The sequence below is a fragment of the Nestor notabilis genome, unplaced genomic scaffold (assembly GCF_000696875.1).
Source record: "Nestor notabilis isolate BGI_N333 unplaced genomic scaffold, ASM69687v1 scaffold10330, whole genome shotgun sequence".
In the NCBI taxonomy this organism is placed as follows: domain Eukaryota; kingdom Metazoa; phylum Chordata; class Aves; order Psittaciformes; family Psittacidae; genus Nestor; species Nestor notabilis.
In genome coordinates this window covers 26340-47938 of record NW_009912473.1, presented here as the reverse complement: position 1 = coordinate 47938, position 21599 = coordinate 26340, and the positions used below count along the sequence as shown (strand labels likewise).

Below are 21599 nucleotides of genomic sequence, written 5' to 3'. Positions count from 1 at the left end.
GTGAGGCGAAGGAAGAAGGAAAATCGCCTTAAAGGGTGCGTGAGAGTTGCGCTGCAGAGGATCTGGCTGTCACCGCGTGGGATGAGGCCATTGCTAAGCTTTCAGCACTGTTAGGCTGGCGGGAAGCGGGAGCAATCTTGACATTTTACACTTCTGCAAGTCACTTGAGAGTGCCAGAAAGCAAACTGCTAGATTTTCACATGTATGAGAACATTATTTGAGTCAGTGATAGCAAGAAGAAGAGTTCAGCAGATCACAACCTAGTTTCTTACATCTTTTGATGTATCTTGTTGTAGCTACTGTTGGCCAGGGCGTAGTAGGCTGTATGGAGTGTGTCCATGCCCAGGTTTCATGGAATTAACTGGCTGAGTATTGTGTATGTGTAAGTAAAAAGAACTAATTCAAAGGATACTCTGGAGTTGTAATTCACTAGACTTAATAATAAAACACCTCATGTGTTTACTGTTTCTGTGCTAAAAATGTGTGTGTATTTAAGCATGCTTACTTTTAGGGGCTGAATGCTTCTGGGGGTTGGTTTGTCAGCTTTTTTGTTTCTGTTCAGATAGAAGGTACCATGTATAACTTAATTCTTTTAGATAAAACTTAAATCTTAATGTATTAAAGTTTTCTATATTGTCATCTGGGAAGCCCTTCAGAAATTGCTTTGAACTAAGATGACTTTGTAATCTCAGGATTTTCATTGGTGTGTTAGGCACTTTACACTTAGTTAGGAAAACATGACTTGTTGTTTGTTATGCAATGCTTTGTTTTATCTGAATAACATAGCTTCTCTTGGTTTTTTTCCGAGATATTTATATTGTGTTTCTTCTTAGGCTTTTAGTATTTAATGTTCCTACTAGGCTATTGGGAAGCCTGTCTTGAATGTAAGTCAGACTTCTTGATTTTGAAGTAGCTAGCTTCCCTCAGTATGTACTTTCAAATTTTATTTAGAAAGTTTCTTCTTGAAATTTGGCAGCTTACAATGAGTGCACCAAATAAAGCAATAGAACTCCAGCTGCAAGTGAAGCAAAATGCTGAAGAGCTGCAGGATTTTATGAGAGAATTGGAGAGCTGGGAAAAAGATATTAAAGAAGTGGATTCCGAACTAAGGAAACAAAGTGGTGTCTCAGAAGAGGTAAAAACCACAAGTCCAGTGTTAATATTAATTCAGCAATTAATAATGCGATTAATAATTGCTTCTTGCTTCAGCAAAATTACATGTGTTGACTTAAAATATCTGAATAGAATATGTGAGCTAGCTCAGCTGACTTGTTCCTCATCCATAGTAGACCAAAGATTCCCCTGTAAATTCTTCCACCAACAAAGCTGTGGGGCAGTAGCCTCTGTAGGTGATGGGGCCAGTAAATTTTCAGTAAGTTCCGCGAAGAACGAGAAGAATACTTTATCTATTTATACCAATTGTAGATACTTCAATACAACTGACTTTCACATATCTGTTTTATAATAAGTTACTTTTTTCAATTTAGAATTTGCCACCAATTCGAAACAAGGCTTTTAAGAAAAAGAAGAAAAGCAAAAGTAAAGTCACTTCAAAGATAACCACTGAGGAAAACAAGAAAAACAAGATCAAGTCTTACGATTATGAAGCATGGGGAAAACTTGATGTGGTAAGTCAGAATATTTGCTTATTAACTGAGTCTTGTTCCCAGTTGATTCTCTTTTAAAAAAGGTTTTGTTACGGTGCTGAGCTCAATCCATGAGTCAGCATCTTTCTGTGCTGGGTGCTGTATGAACATTGAAAGTAGCTTTTTCCCAAAATGCTTATGTGTTTAAAATCTGTAACATTGAGAAATACTTGAGTTTTCCATTGGCTGTGCTCTCATCTAGTAGATTGAATTTGACCTTAAGGAGAAAAAAAAAAAAAAAGGATTAATAGATCTCTTAGAAGGTCATCATGCTAATAGAAAATAAGACTAAGCACAGCTGGCAGTATCTGAGGATAGATCTCTCACTTTTGAAGTGTGGAATACTCCTTAATAAAGAGGGCTTAACCAGTAGAGATTTTTAAAAACACACTACTAATTCTCCTAAAGTCTGTCTTATATTATTTTTGCATTGTTAAAATATAATGAAGGTAATAGTTTATTTTATCTGATTTCAGGATAAGATACTTGAAGAACTTGATAAAGAAGATAGTACTCATGATTCTATATCTCCAGAATCAGACTCTGAAGAAGATGGAATTCGTATAGATACAGAAAAGGCTCTTGCAGAGAAGGAAAAGGTTATAGTATTACAGATATTTGTTATTTGCCAAATAGCAATTTACCCATAGGAGCACTTGCAGTTTCTTTTAAAAGATTGTCCACTGAGACCACGCTTCTGGTAGAAGAATTGCCTGTTTGGATTTTTTTTTTTTTTTTGTCTGCCTGTTATTCCAAGATAGAAAACTCTCACTGTATTTCTGTTTCTTGTCATCACCAATTGCAGCAAAGCCTGCTTTGCTTAATGTATGCTTATGATGATTAATGTATTGGTGTTTGTTTTCTTTGGTAAGTTGTATTTCTGTATGGAATTGCCATAAGGATCAAACTAGTGTTTACCTGAGCACATGGTCTGAATGCCCCAAATTAAATCCCCAAGAATTTAAGATTAGTCCATTTGTGAAGCCATTGCATCTGGGAATGATGAGTGAACTTGTATGCCTTCCTTGCCTTGGTAATGGCAAGTTTGTACCAGTTCAGTTTTACCTTATTTTGCAAGTAGAATACAGCAAGACCTATCTCATTCTTCATTGCCATGTGAGAGGCTAAGCCGTATAGCAGCTTCTGTGGTTCAGAGAAACTTGTTCGTTTACAAGCAATCACCTAACACCATCTGTCAGTCTATACTTCAGTTGAGATTCTTTGGTTGGTTGGGTTTTTTTATTGTCTGCTGGGTGACATCTGCATTCTTTCCCTGCTGCTGTGGAAATTCATTGATGTATAATCTGTGGTCTGTGCTGAAGAAATTTAGATGTATTTGACCATTATTATCTTGGTCACTTTGAAGCATTTGGATGCGCATGAGATGAAAGTTGTGTCCTGAAGGAGGCAGAAATGAAAATGTTTACCCTAGAAAGGAAAGATGCCAAATCTCAAACTTCAATAGTTCTCTAACTCAATTTAAGCAGTTATGTATGTGCTTGTTATAGGTTTCTGGAAGCGACCTATAGATATGGAAAATCAGTATATAATAAAACCATGTTATTGCATTAATCATCAGAAATATTTAATATGCAGTACTTAGAATATTCTTAGTTAAATGTTTCACAGTAAAGCAGTGCTTTGTGAGAAATGTTAAAAAAGTTCTAAAATACAAGCTTTGTTTTTTTGAGGTTTTTTTGTTTGTTTCCACCACCACCACCCCCTCACCAACCGTTTCGTTTCCCCCCCCCCCCCCCCCCCCCCCCAAAAATGAGCACTGTGACTGTCAAAGTCTGGTAACTTGCTAAAAGTACTTTTTTTCCCCCCCTTATTCACAGGGTAATAACTACTTCAAACAAGGGAAGTTTGATGAAGCAATAAAATGCTACACTAGAGGAATGCATTTTGATCCATATAATCCGGTATTGCCCACAAACAGAGCATCAGCTTTTTATAGAATGAAAAAGTAAGATTTGTATTGTTAAATCCATAGTATTTTCTTCTTTGAAATTTTACCTTCAGATTTTTTTGTTTGGTTTTAAGTCTTGATTATATTACTTATCATACTATGATTTGGTCTATGTAAGACTGCTGTTGATACCTGCTTTGCAGTTCAAGGTAAAATAGGAATCATCAGGATGAGTAATCTGGTAGTATCTTTCATCTTTTTTTCTTCTGCCTTTCACTAGAAGTTCACCATATTCCGTGTAAGTCTGTGTAAGACTTAAAGAAAAGAAAAAAAACAAAAGGAAAAGAGAAAGTTCACTGTCTGATTTGTCTTTCCATTTCAGTGAGTTCTATTTCTAAGGCTTTGATCTGTTTGGGGAGAAAAAATAGTACAGGGCAGATTATTCCTTCTGTTGCAGTAGATGTTGTTGACCTTTTTTTTCTGTCTCAATGTAGTCTGAATTTAAAGATGTTTAAATACTCATTCTGCGCTCCTTCTGAAGCATTTAAGATTTCTACTCTAGAGAGGACCAGAGTAAACTAAATTGCTTAAATGTTACGGTTTGTTACCTAGATGTTTCCAAACTAACTCGTTCATATTTTTGATAGGTTTTCTGTTGCAGAATCTGACTGCAACTTAGCACTTGCTTTAGATAAAAATTATACAAAGGCTTATGCCAGAAGAGGGGCTGCTCGCTTTGCTTTGAAAAATCTTCAAGGTGCTAAAGAAGGTGGGTCTTTTTAAAATTCTTTCCTTAAAATATGTAGAAACCATTCCCATGTCTGCTTGATTAAGGGTTGTGCAATTTAATTATTGATTTAGGAATTTGATTTTTATTTCCCATTTAAAAAAAAAAAAAAACCAACAAAAAAAACCAAAACAAAAAACCCCAAACATATAGCATATTCTTCTGGCAAGGTAAAAATCAAGCAGCAAATCTGAATGATTGCTGTAAGTATCAGTAGTTCTAGAATAATTTTGCTTTAAGTGTTGCCCAACATAAGAAGGATGTGGACCTGCAGAGTGAGTTCACAGGAGAGCCACGAAAATGCGAGAAGGCTCTGGGGACACCTTCTAGTAGCCTTCCAGTATCTAAAGGGAGCTTTTGAGAAATCTGGAGAGGGACTTTTTACAAGGCTGTGTAGTGACAGGACAATGGGGAATGGCTTTAAACTGACAGTGAGGGTAGGTTTAGATTATGTATTAAGAAGAAGTCCTTCACTATGAGGGTAATGAGACACTGGCACAGGTTGCCCAGAGAAGCTGTGGCTGCCCCATCCCTGGCAGTGTTCAAGGCCAGGTTGGATGGGGCTTTGAGCAAACTGGTCTAGTAGAAGGTGTCTGTGCCAATGGCAGGGAGGTTGGAACGAGATGATATTTAGGGTTCCTTCCAACCCTAACCATTCTATGACATGTTGCTTGCCATATCTTGGGCTTCTTAGGTAACTACAAAAAAACGAAATCTCAAAAAAAATGCTCTTATTTTAGATTCTCAGTAGTATTCTGTAATTCTTACCTGAAATATAGTTTTCTGATCTTTTGATAGATTATGAAAAAGTCTTGGAGCTGGATGCAAACAACTTCGAAGCAAAAAATGAACTGAAGAAAATTGGTCAGGTAATGAGATTAGTCTCTGGCCTACACCCCATTCAATTTATATCGGTATCAACTTATGTTTATAACAAGAAGAATGAAATCCCATGCTTTTACTGGCATTTGAAGTTCACTAAGGTTAAAATCTGTAACAGTTTCTTCTGGATTAAGTAGCATGTATGCAAACATCAGTTTAATATTGGATTGGCAGACTAAGACTGGATATATGCACCAATGTCTGTGTGGGTTGTGGTTTGTTTTTTTTTTTAAATCTTCCTTCAGATGTTTTTCTGCCTCCTGTGTTAATGTGTTTTTCAGTCATGCTTACTATTTTGGTACAAGGTAGCACTACATTTGAGAGAACCTGTGTGGTTTTTTTGCTAGCCTGATTGTAGTCCTAATGATTGCTGTGGTCTGCCAAATCAGAAAGTGGGTTTAAGCATGTCTGATCCCTTTCATGACAGGGAGAGAATGTTAATTATGATGACTGTAGTCAAGATCGCCTGTTGTCACTGGGTGAATATGCTTGTACCTCTTCAACTGTAGTTTTGAAAGTGCTTGAAAAATTTATTTTCAGAATGAAGACCAAGAGTCTTCAAGAATTGAATAAATAAATGATTTGTGAACTGGAATGTATGTATAGGCAGATTCCATGGGTAGTTTTACATTGTGTTTTAGAAATTACATGCTTTTAATTTACCAAGTAACAGTCTGACTCACAGTCCCTCATAAAAACACATTTTCAAGAAGTTTAGAATGATTTCTTCAGTTTGCATTTAACTTACAACACAGTCACTTCTGTTAAAATACTTCTTTTGCATCTTGAAATTTTTGTATTGTTGTTTATTTTCTGAAAATGTGTAAGCAGAAGAAATACCGAGGAAAAAAAAATTTCTATCTTTGCAGGCTCTGTCATCAAAAGAAAGCTCAGAACACAAAGAGTTTGATGTGGTCAGACCTGAATTAACAGAGGAAGAGAAGAAGCGCATTGAACACCAGCAGCTCAAGCAGAAGGCTATTACAGAAAAAGATTTGGTAAGTCACAGGTTCTGCTGGAACAGGAAAGAAAACTAACAAAGAAAAGTCTTGTGTTGGGGCTGGCTGTTCAGCCTGGAGAAGGCTGCATGGAGACCTCATAGCAGCCTTCCAGTATTTGAAGGGGGCCTACAAGGATGCTGGAGAGGGACTCTTCATCAGGAATTGTAGCAATGGGACAAGGGGTAATGGATTTAAACTTAAACAGGGGAAGTTCATGTTAGATATAAGGAAGCTCTTTACTGTGAGGGTGGCAAGGCACTGGAACAGATTTTCCAAAGAAGTGGTGAATGCTTCATCGCTGGCAGTGTTCAAGGCCAAATCGGATAGCGTCTTGGGTGACATGGTCTAGTGCGAGGCAGGGGGGTTGAAACTAGGTGATCTTCAGGTCCTTTCCAACCGTAACCATCCTATGATTATATGAGCTGTGTAAATGTGTAAATTAAACCTGATACTGTCTTGAACTTCTTAAGTACATCCTTGATACAACCTTAAGTGTTTCCCATTTGGGGCTTTATAGGGAGGGGGACAGTGAGTTCTCTTTGGACTCTTCTGAAGGAATAATTATACAAGGTAGCTTTTACAGCCCAAATTGTATAGGAAAATTTCAAATATGTAGTAAGATAAGTAGAACTTGAACTGTATTTTACAGAGATCCCATATTTCTCCAGTATTATATGCATCTTGACCCCTACTTGTCCAGGTAGAGTTGTGCACTATCTTCTGTGTTTTCAAACCTCTGATTACATGGTGAAAAGTAGTTATAAAAAGGACTTCAGGGAGTGCAGGCAACAATGACAAAAGGTATTTCTGGAAATATGGTCTTGACTCACAGTTGGCTTAATGATTTCTCCCTTTCCTCATTATTGCAGTTAAGAAATAACATTATCAAGTAAGAGAATTTTCTTTTTGTTCTCTTACCTAGCTATTTAACTTACGACTTTTTATCAATTTTCAGGCTTCCTATACTGGTTGTAAGAGGTAATTAGTAGGAAAAGAATGACAGTGCACATTAAGCGTGTAAAAGAAACAAAAATTTGAAGAGGCCACAGAAAAGAAATTTCAGTACAGTGCAATACTTCATTGGTAGCAGAATTGACTCACTATGGGCCTGTTCCTGGCAACATGGATCCTTTCAAGTCTGAACTGTGGCCTTTGCTTTTTTGCCAGTGAGTAGAGTAGTAGCAGAGAAGATAATAAATGACTTTATATTAGTACTGAAAAGCGAAAGATAATTTCAGTTTCTTGGAAACAAAGTGATGTGATTTTGTTTTATTTCCAGCATTACTGGAAAATAGAAGCAACATTTGGGCCCAAGTAATGTTTGGGGATAACAGTTTCATGAATGTAGCAGGATAAAGGTGGATTTGCACAGCAGGTCTTGAAAGGGAAGTTGTAAAGGTTCAGCTTTGTTCAGCATGTGTTTAAATTCAGGAGGCACAGGATGGCTTATTCCACATATCAAGCATAAAGATAAATCACAAGTTATAGATTTGTGTGTCTGCAGTTAAACTATGCATGTAACAAAACTTTTTGTATCCTTGAAGTACTATTAAGGTATTTTTTGTGGTCTGCCTCTAAGCTTAGATACGAAAAAATATGCCATAAGTACCAGCCCAGATGTGGGTGTTTTGTGATCAGTCGTCTTGATATTGTGACCCTGTCTACTAAATAGGATAAGAAAAGCTGATTGCACTAAATCTTTCTCAACGCTATTGTTTTCTAACCTAAATATTACAGGGTAATGGTTATTTCAAAGAAGGAAAATATGAGGCTGCAATAGATTGTTATACCCGTGGTATAGCAGCAGATGGCACCAATGCGCTTCTGCCAGCTAACAGAGCCATGGCCTACCTAAAAATTGAAAAGTAAGTAGGATTGAACGTTTCTTTGTGGTGAACGAGATAGAAGAATGTTCCAGTAGATTTTCACTCAGGTTTAGTTGCTGTCACACCTAATTATACTAAGAATTCAGTATAGAATAAATCGTACTGAAAATAGTAAGGGGGAGAGAACAAATGAATATGTGTAATTTTACAATGCATTTCACAGGAAAGAAGTTCTGAGATAATAAAATAGCATCAGTATGAAATTAGAGTTTCTTAAGTTTGATTTTAGTTCTTTTATGTATGTAAAATTCTATATATTTACTTTTCTCGAAGGACCTGCCCAAAGCTTTGTCTTGGCTATAAACCCCAGTCAGCTAGTAATTGTTGAACTGTAAAGAGAACTGGATTGTAACTTCTGACTTCAAAGGGAATGGACAGGAGCTTTTTCTGGAAGTAGTCATCTTTTAAAATATTTTTCTTTAACTCCACTAATGGAGACATGTATGTGTATTTTAGATAAGTTTATTTTAGTTTATTTTTAGATAAGCTTTATTCAGATAATCCCATAGCAGTAGGAAATGCATGCCTCCTAGCAAATGAGAGAAATTCCACGTGACAGTTTTTGAAGTCTGATTTTTTTTCCACTCCCTGATGGCATGGTAGTTTAAACCTTTTAAACTGGTAGCATGAGAAGCAGAGAGCTGAGCATTAAGTTGGTCTGTTCTAACATGATGTGGCTGGGTATCTGTAGAGACATTAATCTCAAATTATTAGATTACAAAATAGGTTGCACAGGTAGTATTTCTGTCAAAACATTTGTAATTTAGTATTGAAACCACAGAGGACATCATAATGCAAATAATGTTTTCAGAGAATCAGAGGAAGTGATACCTTAATTGAATAACCAGGCAAGAAAATCAATTCTGTATGATAAATCTGTATATGTATTGTGGGTCTTTGCATTTCAAAGAGGACCAAACATAAAATGCAACAGAAGCTCATTGGCATTCTTCTAAAACACTAGAACTAGTAAGAACTGGGGAAAAAAAAAACCAAACAAAACTGTTCCTGTAAATTTAATGATGGATTGAAAGTGGAGAAGAGGAGTGAATGAAAATAGTTTAATATGCATATAGTGGTATCATGATCTAAGATAACTAAATATACCTGGGATGAGGAAATTTGAGCATACAGTGAAGCAAATTGCTTTAGTGCAAGGATATACTGACTTGTCATTCTGAAATACCTTAGGACAAGTCATAGGAATTCTGATGTAAAGAATTTTATTCTCCTATGTGCTTGCTTCTCCTTTCATTTTTTTTTTTCCTCTTTTTTTTAATATTTGTTTGCAGTGGTCTTTCTGGTTTTCAGCAGTAAAAAGCTCTGATGCCGATTTTTCATTTTAAGGCTACTTGATGTAAAGTAGACTCTTGACAAGCGTTTGTTTTCATGGAGAAAGTGAATTTCTCTGTGATGATAAAAAGATTTAGCACTATGTCACGAGATATCAAGAGACTTAGCTGAAATTTCAGTGTGCTGAGAAATCTAGTTTTTACATTTACTTTACATTTTAGCTCAGTGGTATGTGTTCATATAGGTGGTTAAGATCTGTCTCTGTTTTAATTGTTTTGGGCAGCTCTGCCTTTTCAGTTGAAGCTGCCTCTTGAAACTGATTATTAATTTTGTACCACTCTTTTGCTGAGATATGAAGAGGCAGAAAATGACTGTACACAAGCTCTGCTCTTAGATCCCTCTTATTCTAAAGCCTTTGCCAGAAGAGGAGCTGCCAGAGTTGCTCTTGGAAAGCTAAAAGGAGCTATGCAAGGTAAGTCCTTGAATTATCTTAAATGTGGTGGGTAAGAGATAAGAACATCCTGATTTTTTTTTTTTATTTTTTTTTTTTTTTTTTTTTTTATTTTTTAAATCTTCTATTATCAATTAAATTGATTGCTGATTAATTGAGGTTATCAGGTGAATGTTACGATCAGGTTTGGTGAGTTTCATTGAATATGTATAATGTCTTATGTGTTGGTATGTGCAGGACTGGAAGACTTTTGTGTGAAATGACAACTATTGTCACTGACAATAAGCAGTAAGAAATAGTTTGAAAAATGTATTTAAAAACTAGGTCATGATATAAGCATTAGGATAGCTTATCTGCCTTTAATAATTTTAGAGCTATGAAAGGAAAATAGAAGGTTTAAAAATTTGCCAGGAGTACTTCGTAACTTGAAATGTCTGCAGTTTTTTATTTGTTGGGTTGTTTGTTTTTTCACACAGACTTTGAAGCTGTTCTGAGGTTGGAACCTGGAAATAAACAAGCAATAAATGAACTCACTAAAATAAGGAATGTATGTATATTTGTGGCTTTTTTGTTGGGTTTTTGGTTTGTTTTGGGGGATTTTTGTAAGCCTATGGTAATAAATGTTCTCAACATATCTTGTAATTCTTCCTCAAACTTCTGATCTTTTGGACAATTTACCATTTTTTTTCAGGAATTAGCTGAGAAAGAACAGTGGACTCAAGAATATCCTGCAGTATTGATAAAAGAATCGGAAATAAAAAATATAGTGAAACTGAGTCATAATCCATCACTCCTGAAATCAACAGTAAGTTGTTTGGTTTTGTGACTTGCTTTCTATAATGATGGGGAAAGTAGAGCTTGAAGATAAAATTCACTTCTTGCTTATTTATGTAGACTAACTCCTGATAGATACATGTTGCCTGCAGAAGGCTCAAAATTTGCATATCTATTCTTTTGATATTTGTCAAGAACATAACTTCAGCATTTCCATGTGTGTATAACAGCAGCAGTGCTGTGAGCATTCAGCCTACAGTTCTGCACTTGGAAAACAGTGTATGTGTATATCTGTAATATGAAATGGGGAGGCAACCCCACAACCCCTACCCTGGGCACAGCTTACATTGCAGTTGAGAGTAAACGGGAGGCAGTTGAGTCTACATGTTTGATTGCAGCCTTCAGAAAACTCTGTGTAAACTTCCATTTTCATCTGCTCTTTATAGTAGCAACTGTAGTGGTAACAAGACATGTTGCCTACCCATGTGATAGGCTGGTGTCATCTATGGCTACTGCAAGAGCCCTAAGCCTCCATTTTCATCCACATAAACTGTAGAACAGCTTTGTTTTCAAGAAGCAATATTTTTGGACTATGTGATATCAGCAGTTATGGTGAGATTAATAAATTACATATGACAAAGTATGATAATACAGAGAGTAATATCAGCTTTATTTATTAGGCTTCCCTTTTTAGTACACTTAATCTTTATACATTCAGCAGAGAGTTGTGTAAATACAAAGCATGCTTGCACTTTGTGCACTGTAGTCTGCTCTTGTTTTACCCATCCAATTCAGATGGATTTAGTAGAAAATGCATGACTATTTTGATCCTTTTTGGGGGGAGAAGTATTAATGCACTCTCTATAACCAGAAACTTTTTTTTTTTTTTTTTTTTTTTTTAGAAACATAAATAAGATTTGTCATGAAGTAGCTGAAATACTCTAGACATATATAAGTTTTCAGTTTGGCTGCTAAATGAAGTGGAGATACTAGATTGATTGGATTTTTTCCCCTTGTTACTCTGTTAAGGTAGAATAAGTATAGATGAAGCATCTGTATATATGTATGTATGTGTATATGTATAAAAGCTGCTATAGATGGGCAGCTTTTAGTGCTGCCCGAGGACTGCAGAGAGAACTGCAATTTTGCTTCATATCCACCAGGCAGCCTCCCAGTCTTAGCACAGTGATGTGATAGTATATTGTCGAAGCAAACCATGTATTTTCTGTCAGTACACCAACAAGACGGGGGGTTGGGGCATGATTGCGAAGACTTATGATAGGATTATGTTAGAGTTGGACAGAGAAACCTGCCGTTTCTAGAAATCTAAATTGTTCAGTATGTTCATTTGTGTGTTTTTGTATCTGTGTTTCTAGAGCAATTTATACTATGTTCATGTTCAGGAAATCTCTGCTGTCATGCAGAGATTAGACAAGCCAAAGCATTTTAGTTATAGCATGTCATCTAGTAGTGGAATTAATTACCTTATGATTTCTGTAATTCGGTCAGCCTGCAGAGCTGAGTTACAGATCTTTGTCTTCTCAGAGTTGAGGATCAAGGCCTATGTTGCTGGATACTTACTTACCTAGCTAAGTTACAAAGTTTGACTTCGGTGATTGGTCTAAATGTATGGTAGTCCTTGCCAATTCAACCTTCGGGAGGGGGAAACAAAACAAACCAAAAAACCTTTTTTTTTATTACTGGGAAAATAGAATGCAGAGTCTGAGATCCTCTACAGTAAGGATACCCTGATTTATAAGGGTAAAGCAAGAAAATGATCATATAAGGCTTCCTGTGGAATGCAGAAGTTTTCTTTTTTGCTGTTTATCTTTACTGAAAGTGTCTTCCATATGCACTGCTACAGGTGAAACTGGTTGAGTGAATTTTAAATTAAGCACAGCTGTTTATCTGGGGCTTGTATATGTACTGATGTTGAGGCTACACTCATGACATACGTATTTTGTTTAGAAGCCTTTGCAAAGAATAGACATTGAAGAAATTGATGATGACACACTAGAGAGTGATTTGCCCAGCACTGCTTCTTTAGTCAAGAACTGTAAGAATTCAGTGACTGTTGAAAGAACAGAGAATCTAGATCAGGATGATCAGTTGGCTACAATGGACATTCCAAAAGCAAAGCACTTGAAAATAGAAGAAATCAGTGATACGTCAGCATTACAGTAAGTATAAAAATTCCAATCCTCTTTTTAAAAGGTAAATTTAGTTAAAATGTAATCTTCAATTTCAGATTTCTATATGGGATGAAGTATCGAACGTATTTTGGAGAATATGAATCAAAAAAAACACTGAAAGAAACTGCCATTCTTAGACATCTGCCTCTTTCACCATGCTTTGGTTGACACAAGTATGATCTATTCAGTGTCAGATGGAAATCTAGCTTTATTTTTGCATTTCCAATATAATATTTTCCTGTATGCCGTACTCTCTTCCTTGTGCACCTCATCTTCCCTAGGTGTGATTTTTATTTGTAATGTTTTAGAGCAGATTTTGAGCAGAATTCAAACATTCTTTGCACACCAGTTGTGGGAGAGAAAAGGAGCAGATGAGAATGTCGCCTCTCAGTGGGAACCTGATAACTTCAGGTTTGCTCAAACTTCCCAAAGCATGTAATCAGTATTGAAAACAGTTTGTTCATTTGACATGGTTATTGTTTTCTGTTGTGAAATTGCAGAAAATGTAATTATTTTTTCTTGCAGCTGTGTGTGATAGAAATCTGTACTAAAAAATGCAGTTATTTCCAGAAACAAAGGAGAGAGTGGCTAAGTATTTGTAAATGTGCAGCTTTTAGAAAAGGTGAATCAAGTATGAAGCTTCCATAATTTGAAGGATTTTTTTTTTTTTTTAGGTACCTGTTTAAACTAAAATACATGATTTTTAAAAACATTAATAGTATGTTAGCTTTTAATGAGTTAAGATCTCCAGTTAGGTTGTAGTGTAGGATTTCCTTGAAACACAATCAAGAAAAAAATTAAAATCTCTCTGCAGGCTTCGTGGTAATGTGAAAGGAATTTCATCAATGTTGGATTCATTCCCTTTGAATGGACAGAGAGAAGAAGAAATCGAAAGGTCATTTAAATCTGCTTCTCCAGTCCCTGCCATTCCTGCGAATTCTTTCCAGCTTGAATCTGACTTCAGGAAGTTGAAAGGCTGCTCAGAAAATCTGTACTTGTACCTGAAGGTATGAAACGTAGTATTGATTTGCAGTGCTTGGACAGTTTCTTCAACTGACATTGAAGAAATAGGGCAAACTTAGGTGGAAAAGGTAGCTATGATTAGTGTGTCTTAACAGTGTATAATAGTCCATTTCTTTAATTGCCTTCACATAATACTAAGTAGTTTGATCCCCATTTGAGTAATTCTCTTCTTGTGCTTGGCTTCTCACTTACCTCATTTTGAGTACAGTCCCTGCATGAGCTGTCTGTTCTTTCAAACATAGGCCCTGATTCTTTAAAGACTTAAATACATTAGTAACCATGTTAAATTCTGACTTTTCAAATGAATGCTTTTAGGGTAATTAGACATGGCACTTCTAATTCTCATGACTCAACTGTATTTTTTTTTCCTGAAAATAACTTTTTTTTTTTTTTCCCAAAGCAAATAGAGCCTTCACTTTATTCAAAACTGTTCCAAAAATCCTTAGATCCAGATTTGTTTAACCAGATACTGAAAATTCTGCATGATTTCTACATTGAGTAAGTTTAACTCCTTTGTTTCACATTATATATTGGTATTGTTTTTTTGGTGGTGAGGTTTTGGTTTGGGTTTTTTATTAAGCTCCCTAGCACCACCCTTGGGCTAAAAAAATATATTTCCAGCCTGCATGATGCAATAATTGCAATGATTCAGTTGCTCTTTCTTCAGAAATTAAGCATGTGTTGAAAAATCAGAGAGAAAAGAGGTAAAGTAATGAATAGCCTTTATTGTATGTTGTTGAATTCAGTTCTGCTACATACCACCAGAAATTGAGTATCAGGCTGCATGGAATAATTCTGGTTCGTATTACTGTGTGTTCTGTTACCACATATAATTGCACAATATTAGTTTTCTATATTAACTTTTTAAAGTTGAAATATACAGAGGGTTTCATTTTTGTGTAATGCTTATTATGATGCATTCTGCCTTTAATTACCTGCAAGTATTTTACAGTAGCCTCTAGTTAAGTGTGTATCAGAGCTAGAAGTTCTGATAAGAAATTTCTATCCATGCTGCTGAATCTTAAAGTTCATTTTGCCTGTCAGAGGCAGCGTACTGCGTCTCTGGATTACTTGGAGTGCACACTCAGAATGTTTTTAGGTGTTTTATGGAGAAGAGCAAATCTAAACTGATGTTTGCCTTTCCCTTAGTTTTATTTTAAAGTACATATCCATCATGTGGGTGAAACATGACTGTAAGAGATGAGGTCCTACATTTGGTGGTTTGACATAAAAAGGCTAGGAAGTTGAAATTGTTTGCAGTAAAGTAAAATATATTTCTTCTGGAGCGAGACAGGTCAAGTTCTGAAAGAAAAATGCTATTCGTTGTTAGTATTTATAAGACAGGGACTGCTTACTGTTGACCGAAAGAATGTGAAATGAGTGCAATCTAGGAATTTTCTGTATGGATAAAAATGATGGCAACTGTAATGTGCTTTTTGCTGAGCTCCTATGACCACAGGGGCTGCTTCCTGAACTCTCACACCCCGATATGTATAAAATTGGTAATGTTACAGCATATAATACTTATTCATATATGAACAGCAGTCAGTTTGCATTAGTCTGTTTCTTCATTCTTGCTCTGTATTAGGATGATACTTGCATCAAGATTTCTGGATGTTGACTTTTTGCTTTATGCATGGAAGAATAAAACAGGAAGATGAAAGGCAGGGAATATTAGACACAGAGAAGTGAATTCCATTGGCCCTTTAATTTCTTGTTCCTGAAGTCTTTTAGTATTGCTTGCAGCTACTGAATCTTTCTAATCAACAGTAGTTATTTTTATATTTCTAATACTCTTCTTCAGGAAAGAGGAGCCATCTCTCATCCTTGAAATCCTTCAGAGGCTATCTGAATTAAAAAGATTTGATATGGCAGTAATGTTTATGTCAGGCACAGAGAAAAAAAGTAAGTAATTCAGTAGTGTACTTACAAACTTAGAAACTTTCTGATACTGTAGACAAGCAAGAAATACATAAACTTTAGTGCTATTCTTGTTATTTATTCCATTTAATAATCAGGGAAGACTAGTGGTCTAGCTTCGTGATTGTTTTAGAAGTCAATATGAATGTCTTGTATTTTTTCTTTATCTATTGATTCCTTATTAATTGTTAAGACTTAAAAACAAGTGGATTTAGTTGTAGTTTTGATCAGTAATACTCCTGCATTTTAGCCTGTTAAAATAGGCTTCACTAGCATTTCAATTTGTAGCTGGTAATGTTACAAATGTGTGAATTTGTATGAAATCTTCTGAGACGCAAGGTGTCCAAATTTCACAGTTTCCACAACTTACAACCATTTCTTGGCAATCCTGACTTTACTGTTGGCAAAAAGAGTGCAAATATCTCTAAATTCAGCCTGATCCTCTGTCCTGTTCTTGAGGCATCACTTAAATAAGTTCGCAGTTCAAGTTGACATTGGCTTGAGTTCATATTTCATAGAAGGGAGGGTGGTGGTGCCTCTCAATCATTTTCATTATTTAGCACACCAGACTGATGATGTAACAGTGAGCCACTTACAAGCAAAACACTTCTCTGGGACCAAGTAATGTCAAATTTACTATCTCTGCAAAGTTTCACTAATAACCGTTACACTTTCAAAATTTTGATATGTGAATCTCCTTAAAACAAAATTACTGAAGTGCAAGTAAATTCCTTTTACAAATTGCATTCACGCCTTTAACCTGATGTAAGCTTTATCTGCCATCTGGCATTAACTTTTACCTTCTGCATTTAATGGCATGGTGTCAAGATAGTAAACAAAATAAAAGCTGTCTGTTTATGTTGTCAAGATTATATACCTGTTTAAGGAAATGTTGTTAGGCAGTTCGTGGGCTTCAGAAAAAACATGACAGTTGCCCTTTGCTATTTTTTTTTTTCATCCTCTCAGTAGTTCTAAAAACTCACTGTAATCCAACCCTTACTCTCACTGAGGAAATGGACTAATTTACCTTAAGAGTGCGAATCACAGAAATAACTGTTTATGTTGGGATTTTCTTCTACAGTGACACGAGTATTGTTCAATCATGTGAACCACATGGGATTGAAAGATGCTTCTGTTAAAGAATTGGAGAAGAAATACGGCATTTTCTCTTAATGAGATGACTGATGTGTAAGTTTCTGTTTCTGCACCTCTTCCATGTGGAAATCAGCTGAAGGAGCCTATAAAGACTGGAATTTTGTTGCTTTTGTATAAGTAATGAAACTCTTAAGCTTGGGTTAGCCAAATGGCAAGTGCCTGAAGAGATAGTTATTTAGTTCTGCAGGTACATCTGCTTTCCAGCACCTGAAACAATGCAGACCTACATTGTCTTCAGTGGAATCTGTTTGCCTAAAAAACAATTGGGCAGATTGGCGTTCAGAATTTGAACTGTAGATAGAGATCTTTATTAAAATAAAAATATTTATAAACATGTCTTTAGTAAGAATCAAATGGTGTATATTACAAATGTGCATGTTTTTTTAATTTAGAAAATAAACTGAATGTTGAAGATACTAAACTTTTTTAAGGATTTTTTTTTAAAAAAGGTGTCTAAATCATTCTTCTCTGAGAGCACACGACATCAGAACCTGCAATGTGCAAAGCAAACATGAGATATGATGGCCATATGTTTCATTATTCCTTTACTTGAGTTTACTCAAGCTGAGTTTTAGCACTGACAGCTTGAGATTCCTATGAACCTCATCTCTAATTGCAGAATAGAAGGAAGACAAAATCTGTAGAATTAAACTAAAAGTATAGGGGGAAAAACACTTTTGGTAGTATTTCGAGAGTACTTTTAAAATAATCTGATGAAACTTTTCTCTTGGGTCAGTTGTTCCTAGCCAGGTAAAGCCCTAAAGAAGCCTCAGGAAGAGAAACAGAATACCTTTCCAGTATGAAGATAACAAGGGCATGAAATCACCTGAAATACTTAAATAAGGCAATAAATAGCGTTAGGCACAGTAAACTGTTCTTCTGGTCACATGAACTGTATGAAGGAAATAACAGCACTTGTTAAACTATAGTATCCAAGTAGTGGTGTCTAGAAATGTGCCTGTGTCTCTAGGCTTGACCACTGTCTCTTTCATCCTGCTGATATTAATGCGCTGTCAGTTTGCTTTCATCCTGATTCAGCCCTCGTGCTTTGCTGGTGCTTCTCTGACAATGGAAGCCTTCTGACATTAATGCTTTTGGTTTGGTAGTTGTGCTGTTTTTCAGAGGAAGGATTCAACAGGTATGGCATTCAAAAAGACTTCAAACGTCCAAGATGGATCAGTAAAAAAAATGTGGGAATGTTAACTTCCATGTAGTCAGTATTAGAAAACTAATTTTAAAACATTTGCATCTGTGTGATGTCCTAGTTTATATGTAATCCAGTTATAAAGAAAGAAGGAGGGGGAAAATGTAACTTGGCTGCATCCTTGGGCTGGGTAGCAACTGGCATGAATGGAGTGCTAAATCCCTAAGGTAGTTTCCAGTTAGCCCTGGAACTGAGCACTGGGAGAGCAGCCAGTGTTACTGGGGAAATGGAAGAGCCTTTATATCTTACACACAATATGAACTGTTATTACTAGGTGTGTCTCAAATTACTTGATAACTGGGTATTTCTTCTCCTTGTTGTAAAGTATTTCTGATAACGTATCGGGGATACCGCTGTAACAAATAGACATGGGGAGTGGGGGTAACTGCTTCAGTAGTTACCTGAAGTAATTCTATGGATACAGATTTTGTAGACACAGTTATGTGTTGCTCGGTGTAGAGCAGAGATGTATGCCTGACTGACTAGGTTATACTAATACAGCTTTTGGTACATTCTCAGAAGCCACTTCTTGGAGTGTGTTGGATGAAAATAGGTGACTGTAGAGTGGATCCTTGGCAATAAAAGCAAAGTAATAGCAGAAAGATTTGAAAACTGTAGGCCAGGAGTCACTTACAGGTCCAATTCATCCAGTCTGCTATGCTGCTGATCAGAATAAGCTGCTGTATTTGGTTTCTGGTCCCACTCCTGCTTTTACAGAGGATTCTGTTAAGGATTTGTATTTGTTAAGGAGGGCTGATTGAAATGAAGGTGTTCAAGCATGTAGAATTTGGTGGGGTGGATGCAGGCAGCTGATTCATGTTACTGCACGTAGGCCACCAAGGTTTGTCTTGCTACTGTAGCCTTTTACTTGTATTTCTAAATGCAACATCTGATAGTGATTTGCTAAAACCCTGAGATTATGTTTCAGTGCATAGGAAACAATGTAAGATACAGAGCAGAACACAGGCTAGCTTCACTTGCTCCAGGAGATGGCAGTGTTTTTCCCTTCTGAATTAACTGTAAAAGATTGCCAAATCTCTGAGTTGAAGATGAAATGAAACGTGGAGAAGATCTGAAATAAGTCAAGAATTCTTTCTGGGGAGAGAAGGGGATTTCTTTTTTTTTTTTCTTTTTTTTTTTTTTTTAAACCAATCTTTTCAAGGTTATATCTCTATTGTGTCAGGGGAAAACGATCTAAGGTAAATAGTGTTAGGCAATGCTTTATATCGTGGAATACTTTGTTATGGCATTCAGTGTGTCAAAAATCTGAGGTCATGTTTTCTGCAGTGACTGATTCAGCCTTGAGGTTTTGAATTATTAAATGTTGTTTTTCTAGACAACTTCTTAACTTGTCAAGATCACTTTTTAATATTGTTCTGTAGATCTGGACACTCAAACAGCCATAATCTAAGTTGTTAGAATATCAGTGGAACTGATTGTAGGACATCCTTACAGCTTTCTGTTTTGACAGTAAGCTTTTTTTATTCTTTCTGATAACTGTCTCTTCATTTGTAAAGTAATATTTTCATCTGAGCTGCATTTGTCTTGCTTTATAAGAATGTCCTGTGATGGTCTGATGTCAAGATAAAGATGGTTTGTTTACTGCTTTTTCATTACACTGCAGTGAAAGAAAGGATTTTAGCATACCTTATTGTTGGCCTACTTGTGTCAATTACTGTGGAAAACATAAATGGGTACCAGACAACTTGTTCCAAAAATAATTTTTAGGATTAAAAATTAGTTGTCTTGACTGTGGTCAAGAAATTTTTGCTGCTTCTCTTCTTCCCTGTGTTTCTGTTTAAAAATAGGAATTTTGACTTGCCCATTCTCAAATAAAACTACTACCACTACTGGTTTTGAGGCTACATTTTAGACATATTAGTATACCAATTTTTAACATACCTTGTAGAGAAGTTTTTGGGGGCTAGAGAACCTGTGAACATAAAAATTCATGAAACTTATGTTCTAACCTATTCTTTTCTTTTACTAGGCAGAGCTCTTTCTTTGCCAATGATGTGAGTACAGTTGCTTGAAGTTGCCATCACAAGGGAATACTGAAGTGAAAACAGCCATCGAACAGCTCATTTCTAATGTCATTAACTGTCAGTTGTTTTTTTTTCCATCTTGCATAACTGACACTTTCCTTGGTTTTTTGTTTTGGGTTTTTTTTTTTTCGGTTTTAATGCAGGTGCATTACTTAGAGAGCATTCTCTTCTTACTCTTGTCAACCACTGCTTATTTTGTTTTCCTTTTTTGGTTCCGATATGGTCTGTGTTTTGTTGTTGCTCCTAATTAATAATTCTTTAAAAAATCTGTCCTCATTTGCATTACTTGCATGCTTTTCTCTTCTGAGATTGTTGAAGAGCTCTTTGTTGGTCTGATTGGTCCCTTTTTACACTTGCTGTACATTTGCAACACATTGGCATCATTTGAGCTTGTTATCTTGGTATGAATTTTTTTTGGAAATGCCAGGTCTCCTGTCTTTCTTCTTCACCCTTAGATTTTCCTCCCATCAAACCTTACTGAACAGTGTTAGAACAGAGGAAGAAGTAGAGACAAGACTAATTACATGAAGCTTTCGAACTTGCATTTAGGTGCTGTGGTATCTAGGCAGCTCAAGATTGCTCTGCTATTAGAAACGTAGAAGTAGCCATTAAGTATACATCCTGTTTTCTCTCCTTCACTGATGTCCTACTTAATGGCAACTGTAAGCCAAGGAGGCTATGCCTGTCTTGCTGCCAGGGCTGGTTTTGCTTTCAGGAAATTAATTCTTTTCTAGGAATAGCAAGAAGGGCTGAAATAAAAGCATAGAGCTGCACATTTGTTAACTCTCACTTCTCCCCAGGTAAGACTCGCCCTGTAGCTTTTCTTTTGTTGCAGCTGCCAATCACACGATATTTTTCTTTCTCGGATCTTACAGAGCCAGTGGTGTTCTGAACTGCACTGTGTCACTGCTCCCTTTGCATGATGCTTTAGTAACTTCCTTCAGGTGTATTTCTAATGATTGAGTTATTCAGAGGACGAAATTACCTGCAAAATCCTTTGTTATTGATTATCCGTGAGAGAGCAGAAAACTAGCCTGACCTCTCAGGAACACATCCTCAGTTTGAATCTAACCTTTCTTTAGTATTGCCAGAATCATATTAGTGATTAATCTGACCTTATCTGCTTTGCTGGTTAGGTGTAGGAAAAATAACAACTTTTGGAATAAAAGGTAAAATTGTGTTTTTCACTGTTATGTCTCTTAAGTATGCAGTTCAGCCTGATTGCAGCAGTGAAGTTGTGTGGGTTTCATGCATCTGTCCCTTTTTCTTTGTACTGTTTCACATGAACTGTTTGTATCAGATCTTTCTCATTATATCTGTCACTATGTCCTGATTCCCTTTCTCTGAACTTCAGTCCTCCTTTTCACTGTGCCCTTTGTTTTCCGTTGGGTTCAAAACATTGTATTCTCCACTGTCTTCCCTCTCCTGTCA

At 36.1% G+C, this 21599-nt stretch overlaps 1 protein-coding gene across 1 annotated transcript; it reads left to right on the top strand.

Annotated features, from left to right (window-relative positions):
• Positions 1-978: 978 nt before the first annotated feature.
• On the top strand, positions 979-17336 carry RPAP3 (RNA polymerase II associated protein 3). The gene is made up of 16 exons (XM_010019660.1): positions 979-1135; positions 1488-1628; positions 2123-2245; positions 3485-3612; positions 4203-4324; positions 5141-5211; positions 6094-6222; positions 7963-8090; positions 9755-9876; positions 10332-10402; positions 10547-10660; positions 12598-12809; positions 13636-13828; positions 14245-14342; positions 15649-15749; positions 16846-17336. The coding sequence occupies exons 1-16, from the start codon at positions 983-985 to the stop codon at positions 16935-16937; spliced, it is 1998 nt and encodes a 665-aa protein (XP_010017962.1). The 5' UTR covers positions 979-982; the 3' UTR covers positions 16938-17336.
• The last annotated feature ends 4263 nt before the right edge of the window (positions 17337-21599 follow it).